Source organism: Gobio gobio, assembly GCF_949357685.1.
Source record: "Gobio gobio genome assembly, chromosome: 1".
Classification (NCBI taxonomy): domain Eukaryota; kingdom Metazoa; phylum Chordata; class Actinopteri; order Cypriniformes; family Gobionidae; genus Gobio; species Gobio gobio.
The window spans coordinates 34800463-34825211 of NC_137097.1; the positions used below are offsets into that span (position 1 = coordinate 34800463).

Sequence of the window (24749 nt, forward strand, 5' to 3'; positions counted from 1 at the left end):
GTGTGCATCAAAAAAGATGAGTCTCTGTCTGCTTCCAAACTAACTGGTGCGGTGCCAATGAACTATGAACGCATCTCGAACCAAAAACAGGAAGATGAGACCCTAAAAAGGACAAAATGCTCAAGCGTAGCCTACCTGTTTTTTCTCGTCATAGTTGTGACGTTGCCCATCACAGTTCGGTACAGGGGTCAGAACCGCGTCACCTCGCAGCAGGTCCTGGTTTGTGTGTGTGACGGAGGGATTCCTGACGCTGTTTTGACTCCTGTACACATTTATAAGCTCTTCACGAGTTCTCAGCTGGTTAAAATACCATCATACACTCACCTAAAGGATTATTAGGAACACCTGTTCAATTTCTCATTAATCTAATTATCTAATCAACCAATCACATGGCAGTTGCTTCAATGCATTTAAGGGTGTGGTCCTGGTCAAGACAATCTCCTGAACTCCAAACTGAATGTCAGAATGGGAAAGAAAGGTGATTTAAGCAATTTTGAGCGTGGGATGGTTGTTGGTGCCAGAAACCAAAAATGTTCATCCAATTGATGCATTCGGTCCGAATGCAATGATAGGATGTCCTGCCTCTGTATGTGAAAGCCTCACACATCATCATCAGCTTGTTTCATGAGGTTATGCGGAGTTGGAGACTGTGGACCTGACAAAATACCCACACTTGCAGTTTTTGCTCTTGACCACTTGTCTACTTGCATGACGTACATTTCCAGAGTTTGACCGGGCCAAAATGTTCAAGCGGGCGATTTTTATTTACTCACTGGTACACAATCTCTGAGTGATTGTGGTGCTTCCATTTAAAACGTTTTACAAAATACATATAATCTCTGCACCTTCTGCACCAATAAAATGTGCAACAGTACACTTAATTAATTTAAGTAACACTGGAAAGTTTTCCATGACGCTTCAACAAAAGCATATAGCTTACCATCGATTAACATCCTCATAGCTCACAGTTGGTCTTTAAAGTTTGCCGTTCAAAATCAATTCCCCTATGGAGAAAATGAATGGGATTTGTACTTCGGGAACCGGCTGTTGCACTCTTATTAGAAAGCTGCTATTAAATCGAAGGTAAATGTCGTATTATGCAACTATGAATTATGGCCGGTGCAACCCCACCCATTGAATTATGGGCCAATCAGACAGAAGATGTTTCTATTTTGCAATGTACATGCTGAAATGACATAAAAAAGGACAAAATAGCTACATTCGTTTAATAGAAAATGTTAACAAATTAGAACAAAGACAGGCTTCGTACGGAACAACCATATCAGTGTGTTATGTTTATCTAATCAAGAACATCACTATATAGCATTAACATAAGTTAAGGCCCTTTCATACCAAGGACTAAAACTATAACTATATTTGCATTCACAAGAGCAGACGACAACATTATGTTTACTATCTCTTTAAAGTCCGGTGGATTCTGATTCTGTGGATTCGTTATCATTATAGCTGTGGTGTGGACTTCACAATTCCCATAGAATTGGAACGATAATTAAAAAATTCATAGTTAGTTATAGTCATTGGTGTGAACAGGCCTTAATGCAATTCTAAAACGCTAAAATGGCCATCAGTTAAACAAATTCCATGAATTACATCTTGGTTAATTGGGAGACAGAACCTGAATGTAACATCCATTTAAACGAATGGCACACAAGAACAGTGGAAATATTCCACATCAGACACATCATATCATATTATGTGCAAAGGGGAAATGCCACTGGGTTAACTTTCATTAGTTTAGCTGCAAGATAAGTCTGTTAGCATTAGCATTATCCAACATTTGAATAAAAATATACATAAACTTTGGTACAACAAACAGGTTAGCTTCCCGATCAAATATACCTTTAGTGTACAATATACATATTTTGATAAAGTTTAAATACTATTTGGACTTATATAAGTTTAAAGATGTTCAAAAATAGTTCATGGTAACTTAACCCTGAATTGCTTGCTGTACATTGATCCTGCTCTAGTTACATAAGGCAGTGTTACTGTTTTCTTTTCAACATGTTCCCTTTAAAACCACACTTTCATACAAAAATAAATGTCAGTCATGTATTTTAACCTGCAATGTCATTAAGATACAAGCACCAAACCTTCCAAAGGCTAGGAAATGGTTACCTGCTTCACTTGCTGAAATGGATAAAAGTCACCTGTGCTCCTCATAAAACAAGATACTTTTTAGAGCTTAAATGCTTCGAAATGTATAGTTATATTAAAGGAACAGTTCACTCCAAAAATGTTAATCCTGTATTTTTGTCTTGATGGCATGTTTCTGTATGCATAATATTCATTCAAAATATTATGCTTTTGAGTTAAACGGAACAACAACAAAAAGGACAATGCAGGTTTGGATCAGCATTATGGCAAGTAAATCACTTTTTGGGTGAACTGTCCCTTTAATCTTTCAAGAAATGTTTTGAATCAGTGTAGTGTTTTGAAATGTATATTGCTTTAGGAATGATTCTCCTAAGTGCATTTCTTCTATCTGGGTCCATCATGTAAAATCCATTGGGGTCAAACTCAGTCAAGTCCACGGTTCAGACCCAAAAAGAACAACAAATGACAGGACAAAATGCAAAACACAATAACAAATATATATGCTGGTTGATTAGAAAATGGAATATAAACAAACAAGTACAAATGACACCTAGACTGACATTAGTCAGTGGTCCAACTGTGGTTCAAAAATGTCTGCGTGGTCTTTGTAAATGGAGGTTCCCACTTTTGTGTTCAAGAGTTCTTCTCAGCTCTCCATCGGAAAAATAAGGCAGAAGAAACCATGCTTCTATACGTAGATCTCTATCGTCCTGTTTCTGGGCCATCACAAAAAAAAAAACCAAACAATTCCATCCAGGAGAATTTTTAATCCAGCATAGCATCCAATTGATCAGCAAGGTCATCAAACATGTTCCCAATGTCATCCAGAATGTTCCCCGCAGACTTCACCATGTGAGAAGTGCTAAAAGTGATGCAACAGAATGTTTAATTAGGAGTGATACATTTGTAACGATTGAAAGGAAACATGAAAGGAATAGTTTCAAAAATGAAAGCTGGTGGAAAGTGTCTCTCACCCCACGTTGTTGTTCTCAAGAGTGAGTTTTCTCTCCACAGCCTTCAGTGCTTCCTCCAGGGATGAGCTGGTCTTCTCCAGCCTCTGATGCTTCAGTGTTGACCCTTGACCACCTTCCTCCAGAGCCTGGGACCTTCCTGACATCACACTTTGGCCCGTGTTCTCTGCTGAGGGGGAGTACGGCACTGGAGACTGAGGTGCTGCAAAGGCAACGCTCTGTACAACACTGAGAGTGACACTGGGGCCGACAGCTGTGGACAGAACAAGAATCACAGAATAAATGCAAAACTTACAGTCCTCTGCATATACTGTAACCAGGGTTTCCAGGTCTGCGCATCAAAAGTAGCCCAATGGCCAGTCAAAAGTAGCCCATCATTTTCTCCATCGGGCGGCTGAATTCTCCACTAAATTTGGGGTGTTTTGGGGGTGTTGGAGTGCCAAAATCGTACGTACGGGGGTAGAAATCAACGCCGAAAACCGGAAAACCTTTTGACTCGTGAAAACCGCAGACTTGGCAACACTGACTAGCAAAGGGTTGCGCTGAATAAGTTTAACCATTTATACAATTCAGGCAGTATTTATCTGCATCCCAATTCAGAGGATGCATCCTCCGAAGGCTGCATTCGAAGGCCGAATACATCACAGCGGTGCAACCAAGGCTGTCCCAATTCAAAGGCGTCTTTTTTCCCAGGCCACGAAGGTTAGAATTGATGAATGGAGTTGATCCTTTGCAGCCTAGCCTATCCCAAGGGTCATTGCGCTCCAGTGATGATAACATAGCAAATGTAAGTATTGGGTTTCAACTTACTCGAATATCTAATGATACAAAAGCGGTTCAAATGTTGACATATCTCACTAAGATGCGGTTTTATACCGTTTATACTCTTTATTATGTGCATAATTGGACCAAGGTGAACATATTTAGACAAGTTGTGAACCCTGTTTTGTTTTCAGACAGTTGAATATAACTTTCAAAAAAGGTCCAGTACAAATGTTACTGCCACTAGGCGACAAGAGCAATGCTCCATAGGCTAGACCTGGGTTCCTCAAATCCGGCCATGGAGGGCCCACTGTCCCGCAGAATTTAGCTCCGATCCTGATCAAACTCACCTACCTGTGACTCTGAAGTGTCTTTGATTAAAGTTTTAGCTCTGATTAAACTCTGCAAGGTAGGAACCCTTTACTAGATCTTCCCATTTAACAACGCTTGCTTTGACCTTCGTGGACTTCAAAGGCGTGTCCTTTGGTCCTGACCCAAATGGCACCCTAAACACTCGCGGTCTTCCTATGAGTCAGCACTTTCGTGACGTAATGCCGCTTTGGCTGTTGGGAAAAAGTCTGCAGCAGAGCTACTTCAATGTGGGCACCGCAAATGTGAGCATCAAGGGTGCATATTGACTACAAAGGGGGCGCTCGCAAGCACACTTCTGACACATAAAAAGTTCTTGTGGACTTAACGGACACGCGCATGCGGCAGCCATTGTAAGTCCACAAGACAGTAAGTGCATATGAAATGTGCCATTTGGGACAGGGCCAAAGTCTGTGTCCTTTGAAGGATGCAGCCTCTGAATTGGGACACAGCTTCTGTCAAGGACTTCTGGGAACAACTAACAAAACAAAACCATTTAGATGGACCTATTTGCTAGATCTAGTGAATTAATAAGAAATCTAAAATATGAAGCTTGAGGTCAATGAAATTGAGCAAGTCATCAACAATCATCAGAAATATCAAGTCAACTGGCTTTATTTGTATCTTTAGGCTGTACCTGTTACAGGAGGAGGATGAGGTTTGGGGGTGTGCCGTGTCGGATTCAGGGGGCTGGGAGGTTTAGGGGCAAGAGGTGGAGGTGCCTTCACTGGTTTGGCTGGAAGATCCACACATGGCAGACTCATATCTGTTTCACTGATGCGTAGCTTCACCATGTCCTGAGTATCTAAAGCAGGTGTGCCGTCTGTACTGCTGTCGGACGCTGTGTTTGGCTGCTCTTTCTCCTTTGGCTTCTGCCGTCTCTTCACTGTGTCTGACTCTTTCAGGTTGAACTCTGGAACTTCAGGGGTTTTGGCTGGTTTGGCTTTCTCTGGAGACTCAGAAGTGGTCTCCACCTTGAGTGGCCCGCTAACTTTGGGCCTCTGTTTGATGGTGAGGTTGCCTTCCTCCGCAAAGGGGATGCACTCACTGGAGCTGTTCTGAGGCGAGGATGAGCTCTCCAGGCCAGAATCCTTCGTCCCATCATCCTCCTCTGTGTCAGACTTTGTTGCTCTTTTAGTATCCGGTTTGGCGGGTACCGGGGTGGATTCACTCTGACTCAGAGGTCTGCGCCTAGACCCTTCGTTGGTGCTAGAGACAGCTGCTGTGGTTTCCTGGAGGAGCTCCACCGTAGGCACAGGTAGGACTGTTTCTAATGCAGCTGTGACACTCTTTACGCTCCCAGGTCTGCCGCTCTCGACTCCTCCAGAAGCTGGCGCTGGAGTGTCCGAGACAGTTTCGACACTAGTGCTGCTGCTGACAGAGCTAAGGCGTTTAGGTGGCGGTGGAGGAGGCCCTTTACGGCGGGCTCTAATGGCGAAAGAGTGGCTTCGACCAACGGACTGCTCAGGGGCCGACTGAAGACGTGCCAGCTGGCCCCGGGTAGGCTTGCGGCTAAGCGTGGCATACGAAGGCATGGCCATACTGGCTAGCTGAGCTGCTTCATCATCATCCTCTTCATCTGGTTCACCGTCCGACAAAGCATACCGGGACAGACTTTGTGTACGCTTCTTGGCCACGCTAGGAGAACGACGGTCAAGCGTGGCACTGTTATATTGTGCACGAAGATAATTGAAGGTTTTATGAGCAGGAGAACCTTGCGGAGAAGGAGCAGAGCCCAGTTTGGGTTTGGCAGGCACCGCTGGGTATTTAAAGCCTGCGGATGCGCTGAATGGCAGCTGCTGTGGTGGCTGAGGACGTGGGACTTGGTCACGGCCTTCTGGAATGTTTCGCTCTTTACCAGGACTGCTGTCTGGGCTAGTTAAACTCTCTCGGGACCGGCTGTAAGGGGTCGTGGCTGAAGTGGAGGAGGGAGTGCTGGGGGGCTCCTGAGAGCGTCCGGAGCCTCGAGAGCGTGTGTCAATGCTCTCCTGACTGGAGGACATGCCTACTGCGTTCTTGATGGCCAGTCCTTCCTGACAGCCGCTGTACTGGGAGGACATGGCGCTCTGTAGCTCAGTGCTCAACTCACTGTCCTGGAAAGTCATCATCTTGGGCGTGTGGGGTGAGGGGAGGTCACAACTCTCAGGGGGCGGCTCGATAGTGACCAGGTCCAGGGCGGCAGGTGTTTTGCGCCGCAGAGTGCCCTGCCCTGATTCCGCCTGCAGAAGGGCCTTATGGACATCACACAACTTCTTCACAGCAAGCATCATCTTCTTCTGATGGCCTGTCAGAGAAACACACACACTTACTGTACATGTCACACACAACAGGATATACTTCACAGGATATATGAACTGAATTGAGATGAATAATGAAACTATTATCTTGCTAAAGCTGATTCACTGCAGAATTTGATCCATGAATCGATCTCATATTTGATGAAGTTTATATAATTCTGACTTTAGTTCAGTGTGTAAGTTAAGCTCACCTAGTTTGGTGATGCCAATCTCCTGTAAATCTTCCCACGTGAGATCTCTGACAATGTTTATTGAGTCATAGCCGTTCTCCGAGAGTTTCTTGTGATACTGAGGCAGGCCTATGGCGCTCAGCCACTCTCCAAGATCCTGCTAAGAGAAGAGATTTGGCTGTGAGTGAACTGAAGACAACGCCATAGACACACATGTATGCATACAAGCTATAATGTACAGTGACTTACTGGTATGTACTCTGGGAGCCATTCTGGAATGCTGAGGTTGCCGATCTCCAGGGAAATCTTCTTACGGTGACCTGGTTTCGTCACACCAATAGCCGTGAGATCCTGAAAAAGAGGCATAATACTCAATCAACATCAATCCTATCTAGACTAAATGGCATATCTTTTCAAAGCAACAAGAGTGTACCTCTGGGGTCATTCTGCTGATGGTAGGCACATCATAGCCAGCGTTGAGGAAGTTTGCAGTGTACTGCTCCAGCTGAAACTCACTCAGCCACTGATAGATGGCCTCTGCGTCCTGACAGTGATAAAGATATGAAGATAGAACTGCTGTTATAGGACTCTTTTAATAAATCACTAATCTTGCTATCTACAAAACCAATTGCAGACCCAGCTGTAGAACGCTGTACCATTTTTTTTATTTTACAAATAATTTGCCATATCGAAATATGTTCAGGTTGGTGTAATTCCCTGTAATGGTGTTTTCTGACCTTTCCTTCTAGCAGCTGTTGAGGACGTACAAACTGCTGAGAGAAACCCTGCTCTCCCGGCCTCTGTGTGGCCAACACAGGTCTGCGAGGAACTCCTTCAAAACACAACACATACTCATGTTAATATATGCACATGGATTCATCTAACAGCATTTTCAATGTCTTTGAATCAGCTGGTGATTTGAAGTATTTTTAAGATCTTCAAGATCACACAGGTGACACTTTGATATTTTGTTATCTAATGCAACAATGTTCATATATTTTGCCCTATTTGGATTAACTAGTTTACATGGAGGATGTTAGAGAAATTTGTGTTTCACAAGCGTACTTTGTGTTTTTATTCCCATGTTTTTCTCACACAACCTGAGTAAAAATTCCAGAGCAAATTACCTACTGTTTTTCAGCAAACTCAACGGTCCTCTGCGAAATCTAATCCAGTCTGAATGCGAATGTCTGGGATTGCGATGTTGTATTTACGAGATTTCAACTTGTAAAAAGCACATATCAGAACTTGTAATTGCGACTTGCAAGTTGGGAATTTTCAGAGAGCTCCTACTTGTACCACGTGACCTCTGTACCACCTGGTGTCACACACGACATCACATGTTGTCATCTCGAGCCCACGGTAATTACGGCATGGTGTGAACGCACTAATGCTTCTCCTCATGTGTTTTTTGACCTACCTGAGGTACCCTTTGCACAACAATCTTTCACATGCATTCATTTAATTTCAATATGGATGGTATCTGATGAAAAAATAAAATGATAAAATTAAAAATCATGGAAACTGTGAAGACTACCCATTTTAATGTACGGTACCTGACTAGATGTCTCCACTCACTTGTGTTGCTACCTCTATAAACTCATGAGAAGTTTATTTAAATAGGGTTTTATTAATAAATTAAATTTATATCAATAAGTAATTCATTGAAAGATACGTCCTACGTGATGCACGCAAGCACAGCAGATGACCTTCAGTAATGCCCATGTCTAGACAACACACACTCCCACCTCTGTAATAAACACAGAGATGTCCAGTCCGAATCGGTACATGAAATTACAGAGCGCTAATTTCCCCGAATGCCATCCATATTTAAATGAACTGAAAGCATGTGTGCGTAGTGCACAAACGGGCAATTCCCATTTAGACTGGATTAAATTTCTCAGAGGAACATTAAGTTTGCCGAAAAACAGTATGCAATTTCCTCAGGCATTTTCACTGAGGTTGAGTGAGAAAAACACAGACATGACAGTGAAACTAGTCCCGTCTGAATAGGGCTAAGAGTCCAAATACTGTCACTGTAAGCTGTATACAGATGCACACAGTAAACATGTCACAGGTACAGTAGCTCATTACCTGTGGGTGCGTCAGGATGTTTTGTTTGGTCTGACTGTAGTAAATCCACAGCAGAGGGTGCCGCCTGCATAAAATGAAAGAAAATGTTGAAAGAAACCTTTCTATCAAATACAGAAACAACAAGCATATGCCTGAAACTAAAAGGGTTTGTTAAAATGAAAAGTCTGTCATTAATTACTCACTCTAATGTCAGTCCAAACTCTTCATCTTCAGAACACAAATTAAGATATTTTTGATGAAATCCGAGAGCTTTCCATGTGACTCCAGTGGTTCAACTTTAAAGAGGTCATGAACTGGCTTTTTGAATTTTTTTTATACTGTTGTCTGAGGTCAACTTATGACGTTCGCGTGGTTTTTTACATTCAAAAACATCATAATGAATAAGTAATAGGCTATTTTCTGCCTTGGTTTTGAGGCTCTCTGAAGAAATGCTTGGTTTTGGTACATGTGGGGATTGTTTTGAAAGCGTCTAGGGAAATGCTCAGAGGGCTCGCAAAATTTTTTTATCAAACAAACACAATGATTCTCATCCACCCGAGATTGATTGGAATGTTATTATTATTATTTTTTTTAATGTTTTTTTATTACTTGGCCAGTCCGATCAGTGAATATAACCGCAAACCGTACACACACACGCGCAAGAAAGGAATGTTATTTCACTATTTAGATAGCCCGTTGGCAGGACGGTGATACGTTTTGGTAGCCCTCTGAAAAACACATAGGCCCGGGACGTTGGGCTTTGTGAGCCCTGGCCCATAACGTTACAAGTCGGAGTCTGATCACGAATGAACCAATAACACCTCAAATAAAGGAACCTGTGACAGCGTGCTAAGGTATGTAATCAATAGATATCAAATGATCTGTAACAATGCAATACTAACACATATAAAAAGGAAAGTTGATTTCTCAATTCATCACAGGTTATATGTTAACAAAAATAATTACTTTATTCAACAATTTCTTCTCGTCTGTGCCAGTCTCCTACGCTGTTGACGTAGTAAATACAGCTCCGGGTTCTACGTCAGAATGGCGGTTCACCATTGGCCGACGCTGTGATACTGACGCAGGAGCCGGCCAATAATGAGCCATTTTTACAGGTTTTTTTGCTCACAAAAAATATTCTGTTTGCGTCATAAAATTAAGGTCGAACCACTGTAGTCACATAGACTATTTTAACAATGTTTTTACTACCTTTCTGGACCTTAAAAGTGGTAAATGCTGTAAGGTTGAAAATAATCAAAGATATTTGAAATAGAACAAAATCATCTGCTTTACTGTTGGCAAACCTCGTCGTGCCCAAGATATTTGAAATTGACTCAACCCCCTCCCCCCTTAACCTCATCAGAAGGGCCATTTGGAATTTCTAAGGACAAAGGAAGGCTTGCAGGCCAAATGTTTTTCACACCTTTTGTACAGTGGGAGAAGCTTCGTCTGATTGGTTACTTTGAAACGTCTCACGTTTTGGTCTGATTGGTCAGATCACAACCGGAGCTCTTCCTCTTTTGATTCTCTGCCTTTCTCTAGAGAGAGCTACTCTTTGGCTCTCTCTTTCTCTCTCTCTCTCCCTCTCTCTCTCTCTCTCTCTCACACAGGTAACATTCTATACATAGGCCTACTGAGTACAATTAAGGTAGGGCTGTGCAATTAATCGAATTTCGATTTCGATTTCGATTTTGCCTCCCAACGATCACCAAAATAGTACAATCGAGAAAAAACGATTATTTTGCCTTGCGTTCTGAATGAAACGCGCACGCGCACATCCGCCCCTCCCGAACCCACAAATCTCTCTCAGTTCGCGAGTCTCGTGTGCATATCATCCGCTGGAATTTAAAAACTCGGCGCGAGTAAAGATGGCAGAAGGAGGGCAGTTACAGCAGCGTTTGGTGAGCAAAAAAGGCAAAACCAACTCCGTTGTCTGGGAACAGTCTGGCTTCGAGGAATCAGACGACGAGCAGAAACATGCTAAGATTTGCTACATGGTAGTGACTGCAACGCAAGGGAACGCCACGAATTTGTTTAACCACTTGAAAATTAAACAGAGTGACCTATGACAATCTAATAAAGAAACAAAAACTGACGAGAGCAGGGGAGCCGTGTAAACGTCCTTTTTTTCCTTCATATTTTTCAAATAATTCTCTCTTTGTAAACTTTGTTCAATGCATGCGAGATTGCGAGTGCTGCCATATTTTCGAATATGACCAGTCGTTTTCACCGTCATCACCCGGGTTTAGTGCTTTAGGGTTTAGGTTTAGAATGAGAAGCCGCGCGCGCTGTGAGAAAATGTGTCTCTGTGCCCTCATCCGAGAGCGCGCACACGTCTCTCAGCGCGCAAATATTGAGTTCTCTTTCAGGTCTTGCTCTTAAACGGACAAACTCACACAAAACGTATGTCAACATGTCCATCTTGATGAGTATCTTAGCAGACATAGTCTGTATATGCCTTAAGTGAACTTTATACAGTCGATAAAGAAGACGCGAGGTCTTAAAGGGGCAGTAGCCTTTACTGCTGTCTGTTTAATGTCAAACAACAAAAGACAAGGACATCACTCACCGCTCTTGATTGAATAGCTTTTGTAAGTTTAATAGGATTAATCTTTAATTTATGCACTCAAATATGCAATGTTATTTTACATTTGATACATTTCTGTACCTGAAAACTAATGTTAGACGTACATGAAAAGCATAGCCGAACCATATTGTGGATCTTATTTATTTGTGGTTATCATTTTTACGTGAATACTTTTATACTTTGATTCTAATATATGTTATATTATTTATTTTAATAGTTCAAAAAGTACAACAAATGTTACAATTTCAATTGAATTGTTGAAAGGTGTATTTTTAATAAATACAACACATTCCCAAAGTCATGTGAAATAATCGTGTTACATAATCGTGATTTCAATATTGACCAAAATAATCGTGATTATGATTTTTTCCATAATCGAGCAGCCCTAAATTAAGGGTTTAAGTTTACATCCATTTGAAAATATTGTAAGTGTAACCATAACTAGAATTTGTGTTTCCTTTTAAAAGAGATTTATGTCTATTATGTAATTGACATTTTACATTTACCTGATTGTTAATAAATTGTTACATTTTGATCCTTTCTGAATTACTCTGTAATTATTAACTATCTCCAGTACGGAACGGTATAATTGCAACAAAGGGTTAAAACGGAATGATTAAATGTATGCTTAAATATCAAATATAAATTACCAAACAACCAATTGGCATTCTTTTCTAAATTCGACAACTATGATAAATGGAGTCAGATAAAGAATATTATAATCAAATCCATTCTACCCAGCTGGAGACACGAACGCGCATGTGACCTTCACCGCGGTTCGTTACCGATCATTGGAGCGAATTCAGCGGCCTTACAATGCGTTGTAGTATATGAGGGATCAGAGAGCTCTCAGATTTCATCAAAAAGATCTTCATTTGTGTTCTGAAGATGAACGAAGGTCTTACAGGTTTGGAACAACATGAGGGTGAGTAATTAATGACAGAAATTTCATTCTGTCAACCCTTCAACATTAAATTTTTCACCAATGAATTTCCTTGACCTTTCCAGTCATTTGTGATTGCTGGATGTCAGGTATGAAAGTAAAAGGCTGTACAGGGTTGGTCACTGGTTAATTTGTGTCATGTGTTTTTAAATGGGCATATGGGGGTTGGCTTCATGTTCATTATGGTGTTCGAAATGTTACAAAGTGGGAATTTAACAAAACGGATGTATTTTTGGAGCTGTGATGTGCCAACTTGGAATTAATGCATTTCATTATAGTCATGTTCACAAAGAAAATAACCCTGATTATTTAAACTCGAACAAAACATTTTACTAAAATAGCAAAATTAGCACTTTGAGATGATCCACAGAATTTTCTTTTTTTTATTTGCATCATTATAACTCACTACCTCTAACAGCAACTGTCCTTAGTGCATGACTCAATACTCTTGAGGCTGTCTTCCTCTCAAAACATCATGCCTGTGACTGAACAGAGTGGGTGGTTACCTTGCTGGTGTCAGGGTTGGTGGCCTGTTGGTGTTGTTGTGGTCCATTGGGGGCGCTGTTGCTTTCTGTGCTCTGGCCACTGCCTGCACTGCGGGTGCTGCCCACACTGCCAGTGCTTCCCACACTATTCCTGTCCCCTGCTGGGAGAGAGAGAGAGAGACAGAGGCGTTAGTCCAATGAGTAACTGCAATCATAACATGCCCGCGATTATGGCATTACAGCGGCCGTCTGCACTGCCATGCCAGTGTGCCACTCCACAGCCGTGAGGACACCGTACCCACTGGATTTCTACTCAAGCAGCAGGCAGGATGGGGTGGGGGTAGCAGGGCAAAGCCAGAGGCATGTGGTGATGGGGTTTACAGACGACAGCACACAACCTACGTTCTGCTACGGGAGCGGGAGAGGGTTCACAGTACACTAACAGGGAATTGGCATCAGGAGACAGACACACCAACTGGGTCTGTGGCGTCCGACAGGCCAGCCAATCAGAAGGTCTGTCTGCAGCAGGGAGGGGTGACAGCCAGTAGGGGGCGCAGGGGAGGAGCGTTTCAGCGGAAGGGAGTGCAGCGGTTCTTACCAGCGCAGGAGTTCCGCAAAACCCACACGTCCTCCATGCTGGGGCTTATGTGCTGGGACAGACTGCCAGGAGGCCCACCTAGGGGGGGGGGGGGGGGGGGGGGGGGTCCCAAATCAGGGGCTTCAGATAAGTGTGTTTATTTGCAAAGAGAGTGTTTGTACTATATCAGTCGTGCAGAAGAACCATGAGAACACCTAGGGTCCAAAGCCAACCGTTTGCCTCAACTGCCCAATAAATTGAGAACACTTACTGGCCATAAATACACATGTTAAATTTTTGGTACACCATTTATACTGCTGTAGATATTATTGTGCAGCTTTTCTTTAGTGTGTAATGTCTCTGTTTTTGCATACATAAGATCTGCACAGTTACAGTTATCTCACCATCATCGTGTCTGTCTGTGATTGCATGAAGATACAGAAAAAACTGAGACAGACTAAATCCAGAAGAACTACAGCATGTCTCCAAGACGCTCCAAGAAACCTACCTGCAATGCTACCTGAAAAATTATGTGCAAGTGTACCAAGGATAAAAGCTGTTTTAAACACCAAAAATTGATTTGATGTAGTAATAGAAGTTAATTGATAAATAAAATCTATTTATGACATTATTTTTGAAGCATCCTCTCACTTTACAGCACGTTTACTATAGCTTTGCAGGAAGGTTTCTTCAACCGTCTTGGAGACGCTGCCGCAGCCTCGATGATGGTGAGATCAGATCATTATGGCTGTTGTCAGATAAATAACTGGTAAATAAATAAATAGTAAATAACTGGCGTGAAACCATTTTTGGGGGATATCGTCATTCTGCCCAGCCCTAATTTGTTCTTGCAAGTTTTTGTCATGTCTTTAAACAGCATAGAAGGTCCAGCTTTTGAGCATGTGGCTGCTGAGGAGGGATTTAAACCATATATATATTAAAGGGATCCTCTGGTGTTAAGTCTTGTATGGCTTAATATAAAATAAATGATGTCTCTAAAAATGTAGTAGAAAACCCATGGAAGACGTTATTTAAAAAACCCATTACTTATTTGGACAATGGGCGGCGCCATTTTGTTTGCGTTCTATGTTGATGACGTAGAATGGTTGCATCGATCGCGGCTACCTTAACTTCATCCCACTGTGTCACAACCAGTAGCGTAGCTACGGGTGGGTAGGTTTTTAGTCTGGCCCGCCATGGCATGGCTATGCAATATTTGTGAACAAGTTTATAAATGGCAGGTTGTCGATACAGGACATTGTGATTTCTCTTCGTGATATAGTTATCAGGACTCGGATTGGATCTCTCTCCTGCTTTGTTTTTGTTTTCATTTTTTTCACGTTGCAGCCGCACACACTTGATTGTTCGCATGGAGCTTAGTGCGTACAGTATTTAGTTTCTGAGACACTAGTAGCACTAGCGGAATTTTAAAGCAAACTTGCAAACAGTCCTTCCGCGCGTCACGTTCAAACATCACAAACACAGCTCGTACGGGGGCTTGTGAAGGCATCAACATGTAGAAGTTGACTATATTAAAAGACAATAAAAGGTCCAACATATGCAGAATATTTGTATCTATTTTGCTATGTTTCAGTCAGATTTTTTTTTTTTTCTTCCAAATTAAGGGGTAATACGAATAATTCCGGCCCACCCACATTATTAGAGGCCCACCCATCATCAACTTTCTGCCTACGCCACTGGTCACAACAATGCCAGATTTGAGCCAATTTGAGCCAGAGCACGACATTTATGAGAATGAAAACATCGAAGACGTTGAATATAAATTACATCAAAACGAAGACAATCGGGGGGTTGAGGATGCGAGAGTGGGGCAAAATAGATGGTGTCTCTGTGGCAATTGCTTGCGATGCGAACCGAGAGAGGGTGTGTTTGCTGTAAGGAGATGCAATTTCTCGCTGGATCTGTTCAAGGTAAGTTTATGGATCAAACTAATGTTGTACGATTGATATGTAAAAATCGTCTGATACGTCGACATAGAACGCAAACAAAATGGCACCACCCATTGTCCAAATATGTCATGGATTTTTTAAATAACGTAGATCTTTCATGGGTTTCCTACTGCATATTTCAGTAAGAGACATCATTGTATCAAGTGTAAAGGGGGTCTAAAACATTTCGAGCTTGTCCACTTTCGACCACTTCCAGAGCTACTTGAAAACACATTCAACCAGATTGCTTTAGTAGTGTAGGCACTCATGTGGTCAAATGCATTAGAACAGCCACAAAAGACCATTCAGCCAATAGTATTCATATGATGCATGTAGCACCATCGCGCAAAAGTGATGTTGAGTGTGACAAGATAAGAGGAGAGTGTCTCAATAAAATACAAACACAAACAGCCACAGGAGAGGCATTTGAAACTCATCTTAATACCAGGTGGAAACAGTATGCGTCTCGGCTCACCACTAGTGATCGGATCACTGAAAACGCATCTCAATACCAGGTGGAAGCATGGCCTTGGTGAGAAAGCACCCTTAGAGCTGGGTACGAGTGTTATACCTGGGTTGGTGCTCAGACCGTTGGCGTGTGGGAGGACCAGGTGTGGGTTAGGGGTGTACAGAGTGTAGGAGTCGTCGGTTTGAAGGGTCCCGCCCCCGCTCAGACTCAAGCTGGGACTGAGGGCGGACCTGGAGAGTAGCTGCTGCCTTTGGGTGGGCAGAGAGGCGTGTCGTAACAGGGTGCCCCCTACAGGACAACACACACATGACAGGAGCAGAGGGTTAATGCAAGCGGATGGAGGTTAGAGATGAACACTGGCTGCGTCTGAAAGCTTAGGCACCTGACTGATCAGGCAATAACTTTGGAGGTAGCGTTTGCGCACAAAACTCTAACCTCAGCATAATGGTTTAATAATCTGCAAATAAACAGAGCGAGCTTTGGCGATTACAAAGCGAAGATTTAATTAGGGGCCAAGCACCGAAGGTGTATAGGCACTTATTGTATCCGTTTTATTATTCTGCTTCCGTTTCTTCTTCTTCTTCCGCTCTTGAGTCTACGGAAGCCCATAGAACCATATGGTAAAAAGTTGTGGCACACAGATAGAGATCAGTCCAAAACAGTCTAACTCAATCCCTCTAGCACCACCACCTGAGTTTGACTTGCGTTCGTGCTAATAATTTTGAACCGCAAGGGTTAGGAACAGAATAATTTTTCCCTCGGATTCCTTGGCTCGAGATTTGCACCATAATCCGTCATGAACATTTTTCTGCCATTTTGCAAACTCCTCCTAGGCCGTTGCTCCCATTTTTACGAAATTTTAACCAGATCATCTTCAGACAATGTTGACAAAATATTATGGATTCGTCAAACTATTCTCGAATAATGCGCAAACGAATTCGACGAAGTACCCACCAAAATGGACATGAGGCTATATCTCTACAACGCTTTAGCATATTTTGACCTAACTCGGTGTATGTTATGCCAACCATGACCTGAGGCTACCTGCACAGTTTCAAAGCAGTGCCACCTATTGGTCAGGAGATATGAAAAACACGTGGGCAAAATCACAAAATTGGCCTCTTTAGATTCGGTGCAGCATGCCAAGTCAAACGATGCCCAATTTTTCCATATCGGCCATTTTGAATTTTGTTGTAAAATACTAAATTTTACAAACGCATTGGCGTATTTACATTCGGCACCAGGCCTTGACAGTACTCAAAAAATTGTGGTCAAAAGTTATAATGAAATTTCCAAAAATTATGATCATTTTTTATTAAATTAACCTATTGTAATGAAACTTGTCTTATTAGATTCCTTGGGTCGTGCTGAGAACATAGACACCAATTTTGTCGAACTTCCTGTCCGCCATTTTGATTTTTTTGAATTTTTTTTTAAAAACCTACTTTTCCGAACTCCTCCTAGACAGCTTGTCCAATTTTCACCAAAAAACTATGGATTTCGTGTCAATAGAAAACAGCCATAACAAAGTTGTGGGATGATCCCAAAATGACTCTGAGGCTTTATCTATGCAATGCTTTGGCACATTGACACCAAACTTTGCATGTGTCATTGGGTGCGTCTCAATCAGCTCCCTAGTTCAATAGTCAGGGCACTAATCAGGATATAAGTCAATGGGCTGACTCCCTGATCAGTGCCCTGACTATTGAACTAGGGAGCTGATTGAGATGCACCCATTGTCACATTACTCTAACCACACTACATCAGTTTCGTAACAGCGCCACCTATTGATCGAAAGTGTTAAATCATTAAATCACATTACTAGTGATTGTATTTGATTTTTCAGGCATTTTGCCTAAAATCATCTTAAATAATTTAATTGCTTTTTGTTGCAGTTGGTCTGATGCTCACAGCCATGCATTCATGACTTGTCGTGCCTTCTTTGTGCTTAGCCCCTTAATGGCTCCTTGCTGCTATATTTACTTCTTGCGTTTTTCAGCTTTCGGATGCAGCCTTTTATTACATGGGAAGCAGCGGGATGGAATGTTGTAGGAGTTAATCTGTCAGCATGTTATTGATTTAGGAAGGCAAACACTGTTATTTGTGGGGTTAATGGCTGTAATAAAATCCCTAAAATGAAAATATATAGTGACCACAGGCTGTGAAGCTCCAACAATGAGAGTCAAGAAGGACAACCAATCAGAATTCAGGTTATGATTGTACCTGAGCGCCGGCTGATGACCTCAACTATGGAGGGGGGGAAGTAGCCGATTCGGTCTGTTCCTCTCTGGGTGTCATGAATGTGGCCCTTCCAGCGTCCGTCCACGTGCTGCTCTATCACCTGCCAATCATAACACAGCAAAACACATTGACGTCACAGTGACCTCATCCGATTTTTAATCAAGCAGTTTTTCACGTCCTTGACAACCAGTCAAAACAGAGGAGGAGGTCGAGAGTTCAGAGACAATGCATGATCTAAAAGCTTTTGAAAGTTAGATAACATGACCCCAGCCACCCACGCTAAGTAAACACACATCAAGCATACAATAGCTGCAGGCGCAACAACATTACAGCAGCTCACGAAATACATCTCCAAACCCTCCAGTAAACGACCCTTAGATTGTTTTCTTATTTTCTGCCCACCATTTCCTGTGAAACGATGCTCTGTGAAAATCTGCGTTGGTTTGAGTTCACAAATAAACACTTTGTGTGCTTATCTTCAGCGTATTTTAAAAACCAAGGCGGTGAATAGAAAGAGCCATTAAAACTCTTTCACTGGAAGGTGAAAGAGAGAGAAAAATCTGGCCTCCTGACAGGGATTTGGTATAGCACTTAAGACAAGTAAACACACCTGATCTTGATTCAAACACCCACGCTATCTTATTCCTAAATGACAACGATTGTGTGTTCAACCTTTGAGAAGTACGATCTCAGCAAACATTCAGATCTGTGTTGTGTCGCTGAGCCAGAGAGAGCAATGAGGTTCACAAACAGTCTTTTCAACCACATAGAATCATTATTTCTGTGTTGCAATAATTCAAATGATCACAGAAGCACTGGGATAAAAGTGTATAGTTCAGATATAAACATTCATGTTAACGGTAACTTGTCAAAATAGAGTAAATCACTTTTTGAAAGTAACTTGGCACATCAATTAAAGACTGTGTCAATGACATTGTTACACCAGTAGGTGGAGACAAGTGACTGTTAAAAAATGTATTTGTCATTGAATCATTCATTCAAGAGATTCGTTCAGAAAATTCATTCACTCAACCTGTTTTTTTAAATAATTCTATTTAATTATTATTATTTTTTTTAATTCTGAAACTCTAGTAAATTAAATGTTTTTTATTTTGTTTAGTTGAGGACCGTGGGAGAATGGTAATCTCTATTTGAAACAAAATAAGTGATTCTCAATGTATCCAGAATCGCGCAGCTCTAACACACACACACACGTCGACTCTGAAGAGGTTTAATGAAGTCAGGTTTAATGTGAGCAGCCGTACCGTGATGACGTCACCGGCGCGTATGGTGAGGGCCGTGGGGTCGTGAAGATTCCAGAAGTCTTTCAGAGCTCTGACCTGAAGAACTCCTGTAGCTTCTGAAAACACACACACACACACACACATAAATTACAAAACGCCATAAATTCACATCGTTCAGAGAGTTCAGACAATGGATGATACCACATACATTACATTGCTAAATCTAATGAAACCTGTCCAGACCAAAAATCATAAGGAAGAAATAAAAAAATGATACAAACACATATACATATTTCATATACATTTCATAGCTAGATAAATAAATAAGAATGTGTGTGTGTGTGTGTAGAATGTTTATATTTTATAAATGTTTTATTTTAAAATGTAAAAAAAGCTTACTTTAAGGCACATTTACATGTATTTTCCCATTATATTTCCCATTATATATATTTTTTGCTTCCATTAATGTGTTTGCTTGTTTTTACTGATTTCATTAATAAGAAATTCTGTTTAATAATCATAAAGATGGACATTATTCACCAAATTTTAATTTTCAATTTAATAGTATACAAATTTATAAGTATCTTACTTTATAAGTATAAACGGTATAGAATTTTTGCATACATTTTTTATTTACTTTTTTACCCATACTTTTAGGTACATTTATATGTATCTTTTTTTCTTAATTTTTAAACACATTTTGCCATTATTATTTTGTGCTTTCATTAATGTTTTTGGCTTGGTTTTACGTGAATTTCTGTTCAATTATTATAAAAATGCACATTCTTCCCAAAATTTTTTATTTAAAATTTTTCAATTTCAATTTTAAAATGCTAAGAAAAAAATCTTTATATAAGTATATCATGTATAGTATTTGTATAACATTTTATAAATGTTTTATAAAAATGTTTTTACTAATACTTTTAGGTACATTTATATGTATTTTTTCAAAATTTTTAAGCATATTTTGCCAATATTTTTGGTGCATTCATTCATGTTTTTTTGCTTGATTTTACAGCTTTCATTTAAATTTATTTTCAATAATCATAAAAATTCCTAAAAATAGTTTAGTGAGATCCTGCCATTTGGACTTCTCAGTGTGTCATTTGTGTTATTTTTATTCCAGTGGAAGGAATGTGCTGACACACGGACACACGGCAGGCTCGCTGAATCAATAATTAACACTCAGAGGATTTGGGAAGCGCTGTGGCCCACATAGAGCAGCTCTGGTTAAAGCAGACGGGCCTGTCTCTGTGCTCATTATCATAAGAGCTGTCTGTTTACTGCCTGAGCTCAAAGGAGATGACACAAACAGCATGAGTGGCTCATATAAACATTCACATCAAATATGTATTTATATTCACCGGTACAAACCGAAATAAATACTGCAGATGTTACAGAGCTCACTGTCACATTTGTAAACACGATGGCTTTCTTCTCTTATGAGGGGGTTTGGTCAAAGTTTGGTGTCATGGAGGGTTTCCGGGTGGACTATTAAAGAACACGACACACACGTCTCCTGGAAAACCAATCAGATGACGACTTTGAAACTCCCAAAGTTTTTCCCATTTTGTGTGTCTTATGCATCAGACGTTCAGACAGCGGTCCGTGATGGTCACGTGTGCAGAATTGTGCGATACCGTGTGAATTTTTTTTTGCATTCTTAAACTGTCAACTGTGAGTGTCTAGCGCTTTTTTATTGCCATCACATCATTTGAAATAAATTCAAGAATTGAAATCAGATGTTGCGTTACAATGGAAATGGTGCTTTAGTGGGCTCCTCCCCCTAGTGGGCAGTGTCAAATTTCAAATATTACACAATTTACAGCACTATTTAATAATCAAATATTTTTCTAAACTTGACTAAACACAGATCGATCATTCTATATTTTTGTGATTGAAGTGATATTGTGACAGAAATTTATTAATTTGTGTCAGGAGAAAGCATAAAAAAAATTTGTGTCACCCGATGGCTATTTTTGATATGGCGCCTAAACTAAATATCACAGGAATGTTCGTGATATCAACCTCAAATTTGGTACAAATCTTGTTTAGACAAATGGCTTTGTTTTTACAGCAGTTTTTGAGTGTTTTTCTTGTAAAATATATATTTTGTATAAAAAAAAATTATTTTTACACTTCACAGTAAACTTAAACTTAACTTTTTTACACTTTCATTTTTTGAACATTTAAAATGTTTCACTTGAGCAATAATCTGCTGAGATTCTTTAGCAAGAGACCAACCCTAGGTCTGTATTCCAAAGCCTTCATGAAATACAAATATTTAAGTAGAGATTTTTGCAGCTTAGAAGTTTCGCATTTTCACATCAATGCTCTAAAAGGGCGGTGGGTTGGGGTGACAGTTAACAGGTTAAAGGCCATATCTATTAAGAGAATAAGTAAAAGTACTGAACAAAAGGCTAAATTCCCCAAAATAACATCACTGTCTCCCATCAGCGTTACAGTTTCAACCAGATACAAGTGTTTGCGTATGACGTCAGTACTTGTGGGCGGGCCTGTCTTATCTTTCATAAATCTACATTTTCCATAGACTTGTAGTATGCATCCGCACACAAACACACACACACAGGAGATGTCTTTTATCTCTTTCATGCACTCAAAACTCCCCAGCAGGTTATATAATCCTGAGTTTAAACAGCTGCTTACTAAATGACAGCTCAAACGTCTCCCATAACCCCTTATAAACTAAAGAAGGGCCGTTCCCAAACACTCAAACTTCACACAGTCAAATGCAGTATGAGCACAAACACACTCCACATACACACTGTTAGGCACCAATACACACACTACAGCACACAGACAGCACAGCTATCTTAAAATAAATGTCAGATTGCATCTCACCTCGTAAGAGCTGCTTGATGTCTTTGCTGGCATGGCACGCGGTGAACTGGTTGACGATATCCAGGGCTGTTTGGTTGTAAGTGTTGCGGATATTCACATCGATCCCAGCCTGCCATTATAAGAAACAAACATTAGGCCAGATAAATGCTGTGTGATGATTAGCAGAAGAGCATTGAGCCATGGAAAAATCGATCAACAGAAATACACAGGACAGAACATTACAGATACTGCACAGGTAAGTGCCAAGCACATCTGCAGATCCGTTTATCATGAGAAAGTGTGCTTACACTGTGCAAACAAACATATTTGGGAGCCTTAAGTTTAAGCAAAGACAACAACTAACTGGCATATGGAAAACGAATCATTAGCATGTGGGCGAAAAAAGACAGAGAGATCAATATTATATGTCAGGATACTGAGAGTGAGGACCCAGATGCAGAATGAGCAGGGGGTGAAATTTATTAACAATATTTGACACAGGACAAGACTGGTGAGACGGGAACAAAGTCCAAACAATAGGGGCAGGACACAATGGGAGAAGTGGCTGGTCAGGGTAGAGACAGCAGGGATGGGATGGCCAATGATGGAGACGAGGCAGCAGCTCGAGGAACCAGGCTTGACAGTAGGTGATGTGACTTGCTGTGAAACCAGACTGGTTGCCAGACCAGGAGAGTCCAGGGTGACCAGGATGCAGGACGGGAAACACCACAAGACAACACACAAGACTCAAGACGAGACAACAAGAGAAACAAACATGAGCAAAAAGCAAAAACTAAGAAGAGGAATAAATGCCAACAAGGTAACTAGAATCCAAAACAGAAAACAGAAGAAAGATTTCTCAAAAGAGAGAAAAGGCTAAATAAATAAAAACTAAAAATAAATAACTGGAACTAGAAACTAAATCTGTAACGTTGCAGGAAACTAGAGAGAGAAAATAAGGATAGGGAAAAAGTAACCAAAAACTATACTAGACGAGATAAACTACTATCACCAGGACAAGGTAAGCTAGACACGAGGCATACAACAAAAGCACACAACGAACCAGCAAGGACAAGAGGGAAATGAGCTCAATATAAAAGGGAAGAGCACATGAGGATCAGGTGAACACAATTAATCAAACAAGGACTAGACGAGGACTAAACAAGGGGGCGTGGTAAAGGGAAACAAGGAGGTGGGACGAGAGGAGCGCATGGCCAACACAAACAAAGACAGAACCATGTGGTCAGACACAAGACAAACAAAGAAACATTGAACAGACACAAGACAGACAAGACTGACAGGGCAGGACCCTGACAGTACCCCTCCCCCAATGGACGCCTCCAGGCGTCCACACGAGGCAAAGGAGTCAAAGGGGGTAGCAACTGGGAGGGCAGGAGGGGTGTAAACATCGGCGTCCCATAACAGCCAGGAAACAGAGGGGGTGGAGCAGGGAGGGTAGGAGTCAATCCAGCGGTATGGTTAGGAACTGCCCATGGAGGTGCTGGCTTTGGAGGAACATGACGGCCAGGCAACATCAAAGACGGGATGGGAGGGACGGGAAACTGATTAGTGGCACTTCTAGAGATCGAGGGCCACTTCACTGGTGGGGACCTCCAGCAGGGTTTGGGGTCAGGAACAGATGCAGGGAAAGTCTCTTGATTAGGGAAATGCTTGGGAATGAATTCAGGAGCCATAACGGCACTGGCTGGTAATGACGACTGTTTTGACGACTCCCGGACAAACGTGATGTCAGGAACAGCTTCAAGGGCTTTATCAGATTTAGAAGAAATACACCCTGCTGAAGACTTTAGGGCTGAAGCAGACCTCTTGGCTGAGTCGAGAGTGGCAGAAACAATCTCAGTGGGCATGACGAGACTGGCAGGAAGTCTTTCATTAGGCGAATCATTGCTGGTGAGCAGCTCAGAGGTGGCCTCCGTGGCTATAACGGGCAGAGAAAGATGCCCTGAAATGGCCTCCGTGACCAGGTCAGAAGCAGACTCAGGAGAAATAACAGGACTGACAGGGTCAGTCTCTGTGGGCATGACTTCACTGGATAATATCCCTGAGACGGTTCTCGTGACTTTAACAGGAAGACATGGATGCTCTGGAGAAGCCTCTGTGGCTGGAACAGGAACGGTTTCAAGGGACATGACATTACAAACAGGAATGGTCTCTGAGAACATTACATGACAGACATCAGTTTCTGAGGGCTCAAATGGGCTTGCTAGCTGTTCTGAGGTAGCCTCCATGGCCAGGTCAGGAACAGTTTCCGTTGAGGTAGCGGTGTTTATTTGAATGCCCAGCTTGGCCATGACAGGACTGGTAAGTGATTCAGGCTGCGCAGTCACAGGTTCCTTCAGCACAGGAATAGCTGGTGAAGTAGGTGGCTTAGGGTTTGGTTCAACCAGACTAAATGCCTCTGAAATCACTGGATACAGATCCAACAGGGTTGGGTCTTCCTGGGCCATTTGATTAGAGACCGCTGAAACCGGACCCTCCTGGACCAGTGGGTTTAGGATCTCCAAAAGGGCATTTGACTGCACAGCATGCCCTCTCCTCTGGGGGCAGAACAGCGCATAACTGGCCGCTTCTGGTGTGACTGCAACCGTCTCAATCGACTGTGGGAGGACTTGAGTGAACTCCTGGGCAG

General features: G+C 41.7%; 1 protein-coding gene across 5 annotated transcripts in view; it reads right to left on the bottom strand.

Annotated features, from left to right (window-relative positions):
• Positions 1 to 1209: 1209 nt before the first annotated feature.
• Positions 1210 to 24749, bottom strand: part of LOC307136106 (CASK interacting protein 2) — an 87706-nt gene continuing 64166 nt past the window's right edge. The window contains exons 9-22 of one of the 5 annotated variants that reach the window (XM_079832883.1): positions 22121 to 22229; positions 19280 to 19374; positions 17997 to 18114; positions 15876 to 16061; positions 13377 to 13454; positions 12800 to 12939; positions 8782 to 8845; positions 7425 to 7519; positions 7121 to 7231; positions 6937 to 7038; positions 6709 to 6844; positions 4858 to 6504; positions 3093 to 3342; positions 1210 to 2980 (exon numbers count right to left, since the gene is read on the bottom strand). In XM_079832883.1, the coding sequence (XP_079689009.1) occupies positions 2884 to 2980; positions 3093 to 3342; positions 4858 to 6504; positions 6709 to 6844; positions 6937 to 7038; positions 7121 to 7231; positions 7425 to 7519; positions 8782 to 8845; positions 12800 to 12939; positions 13377 to 13454; positions 15876 to 16061; positions 17997 to 18114; positions 19280 to 19374; positions 22121 to 22229 (3228 nt within the window). In that variant the 3' untranslated portion in view covers positions 1210 to 2883. Of the gene's footprint in view, positions 2981 to 3092; positions 3343 to 4857; positions 6505 to 6708; positions 6848 to 6936; positions 7039 to 7120; positions 7232 to 7424; positions 7520 to 8781; positions 8846 to 12799; positions 12940 to 13376; positions 13455 to 15875; positions 16062 to 17996; positions 18115 to 19279; positions 19375 to 22120; positions 22230 to 24749 lie in introns of all 5 variants that reach the window. The other 4 variants (XM_079832882.1, XM_079832884.1, XM_079832886.1 and 1 more) reach the window with 4 other exon arrangements.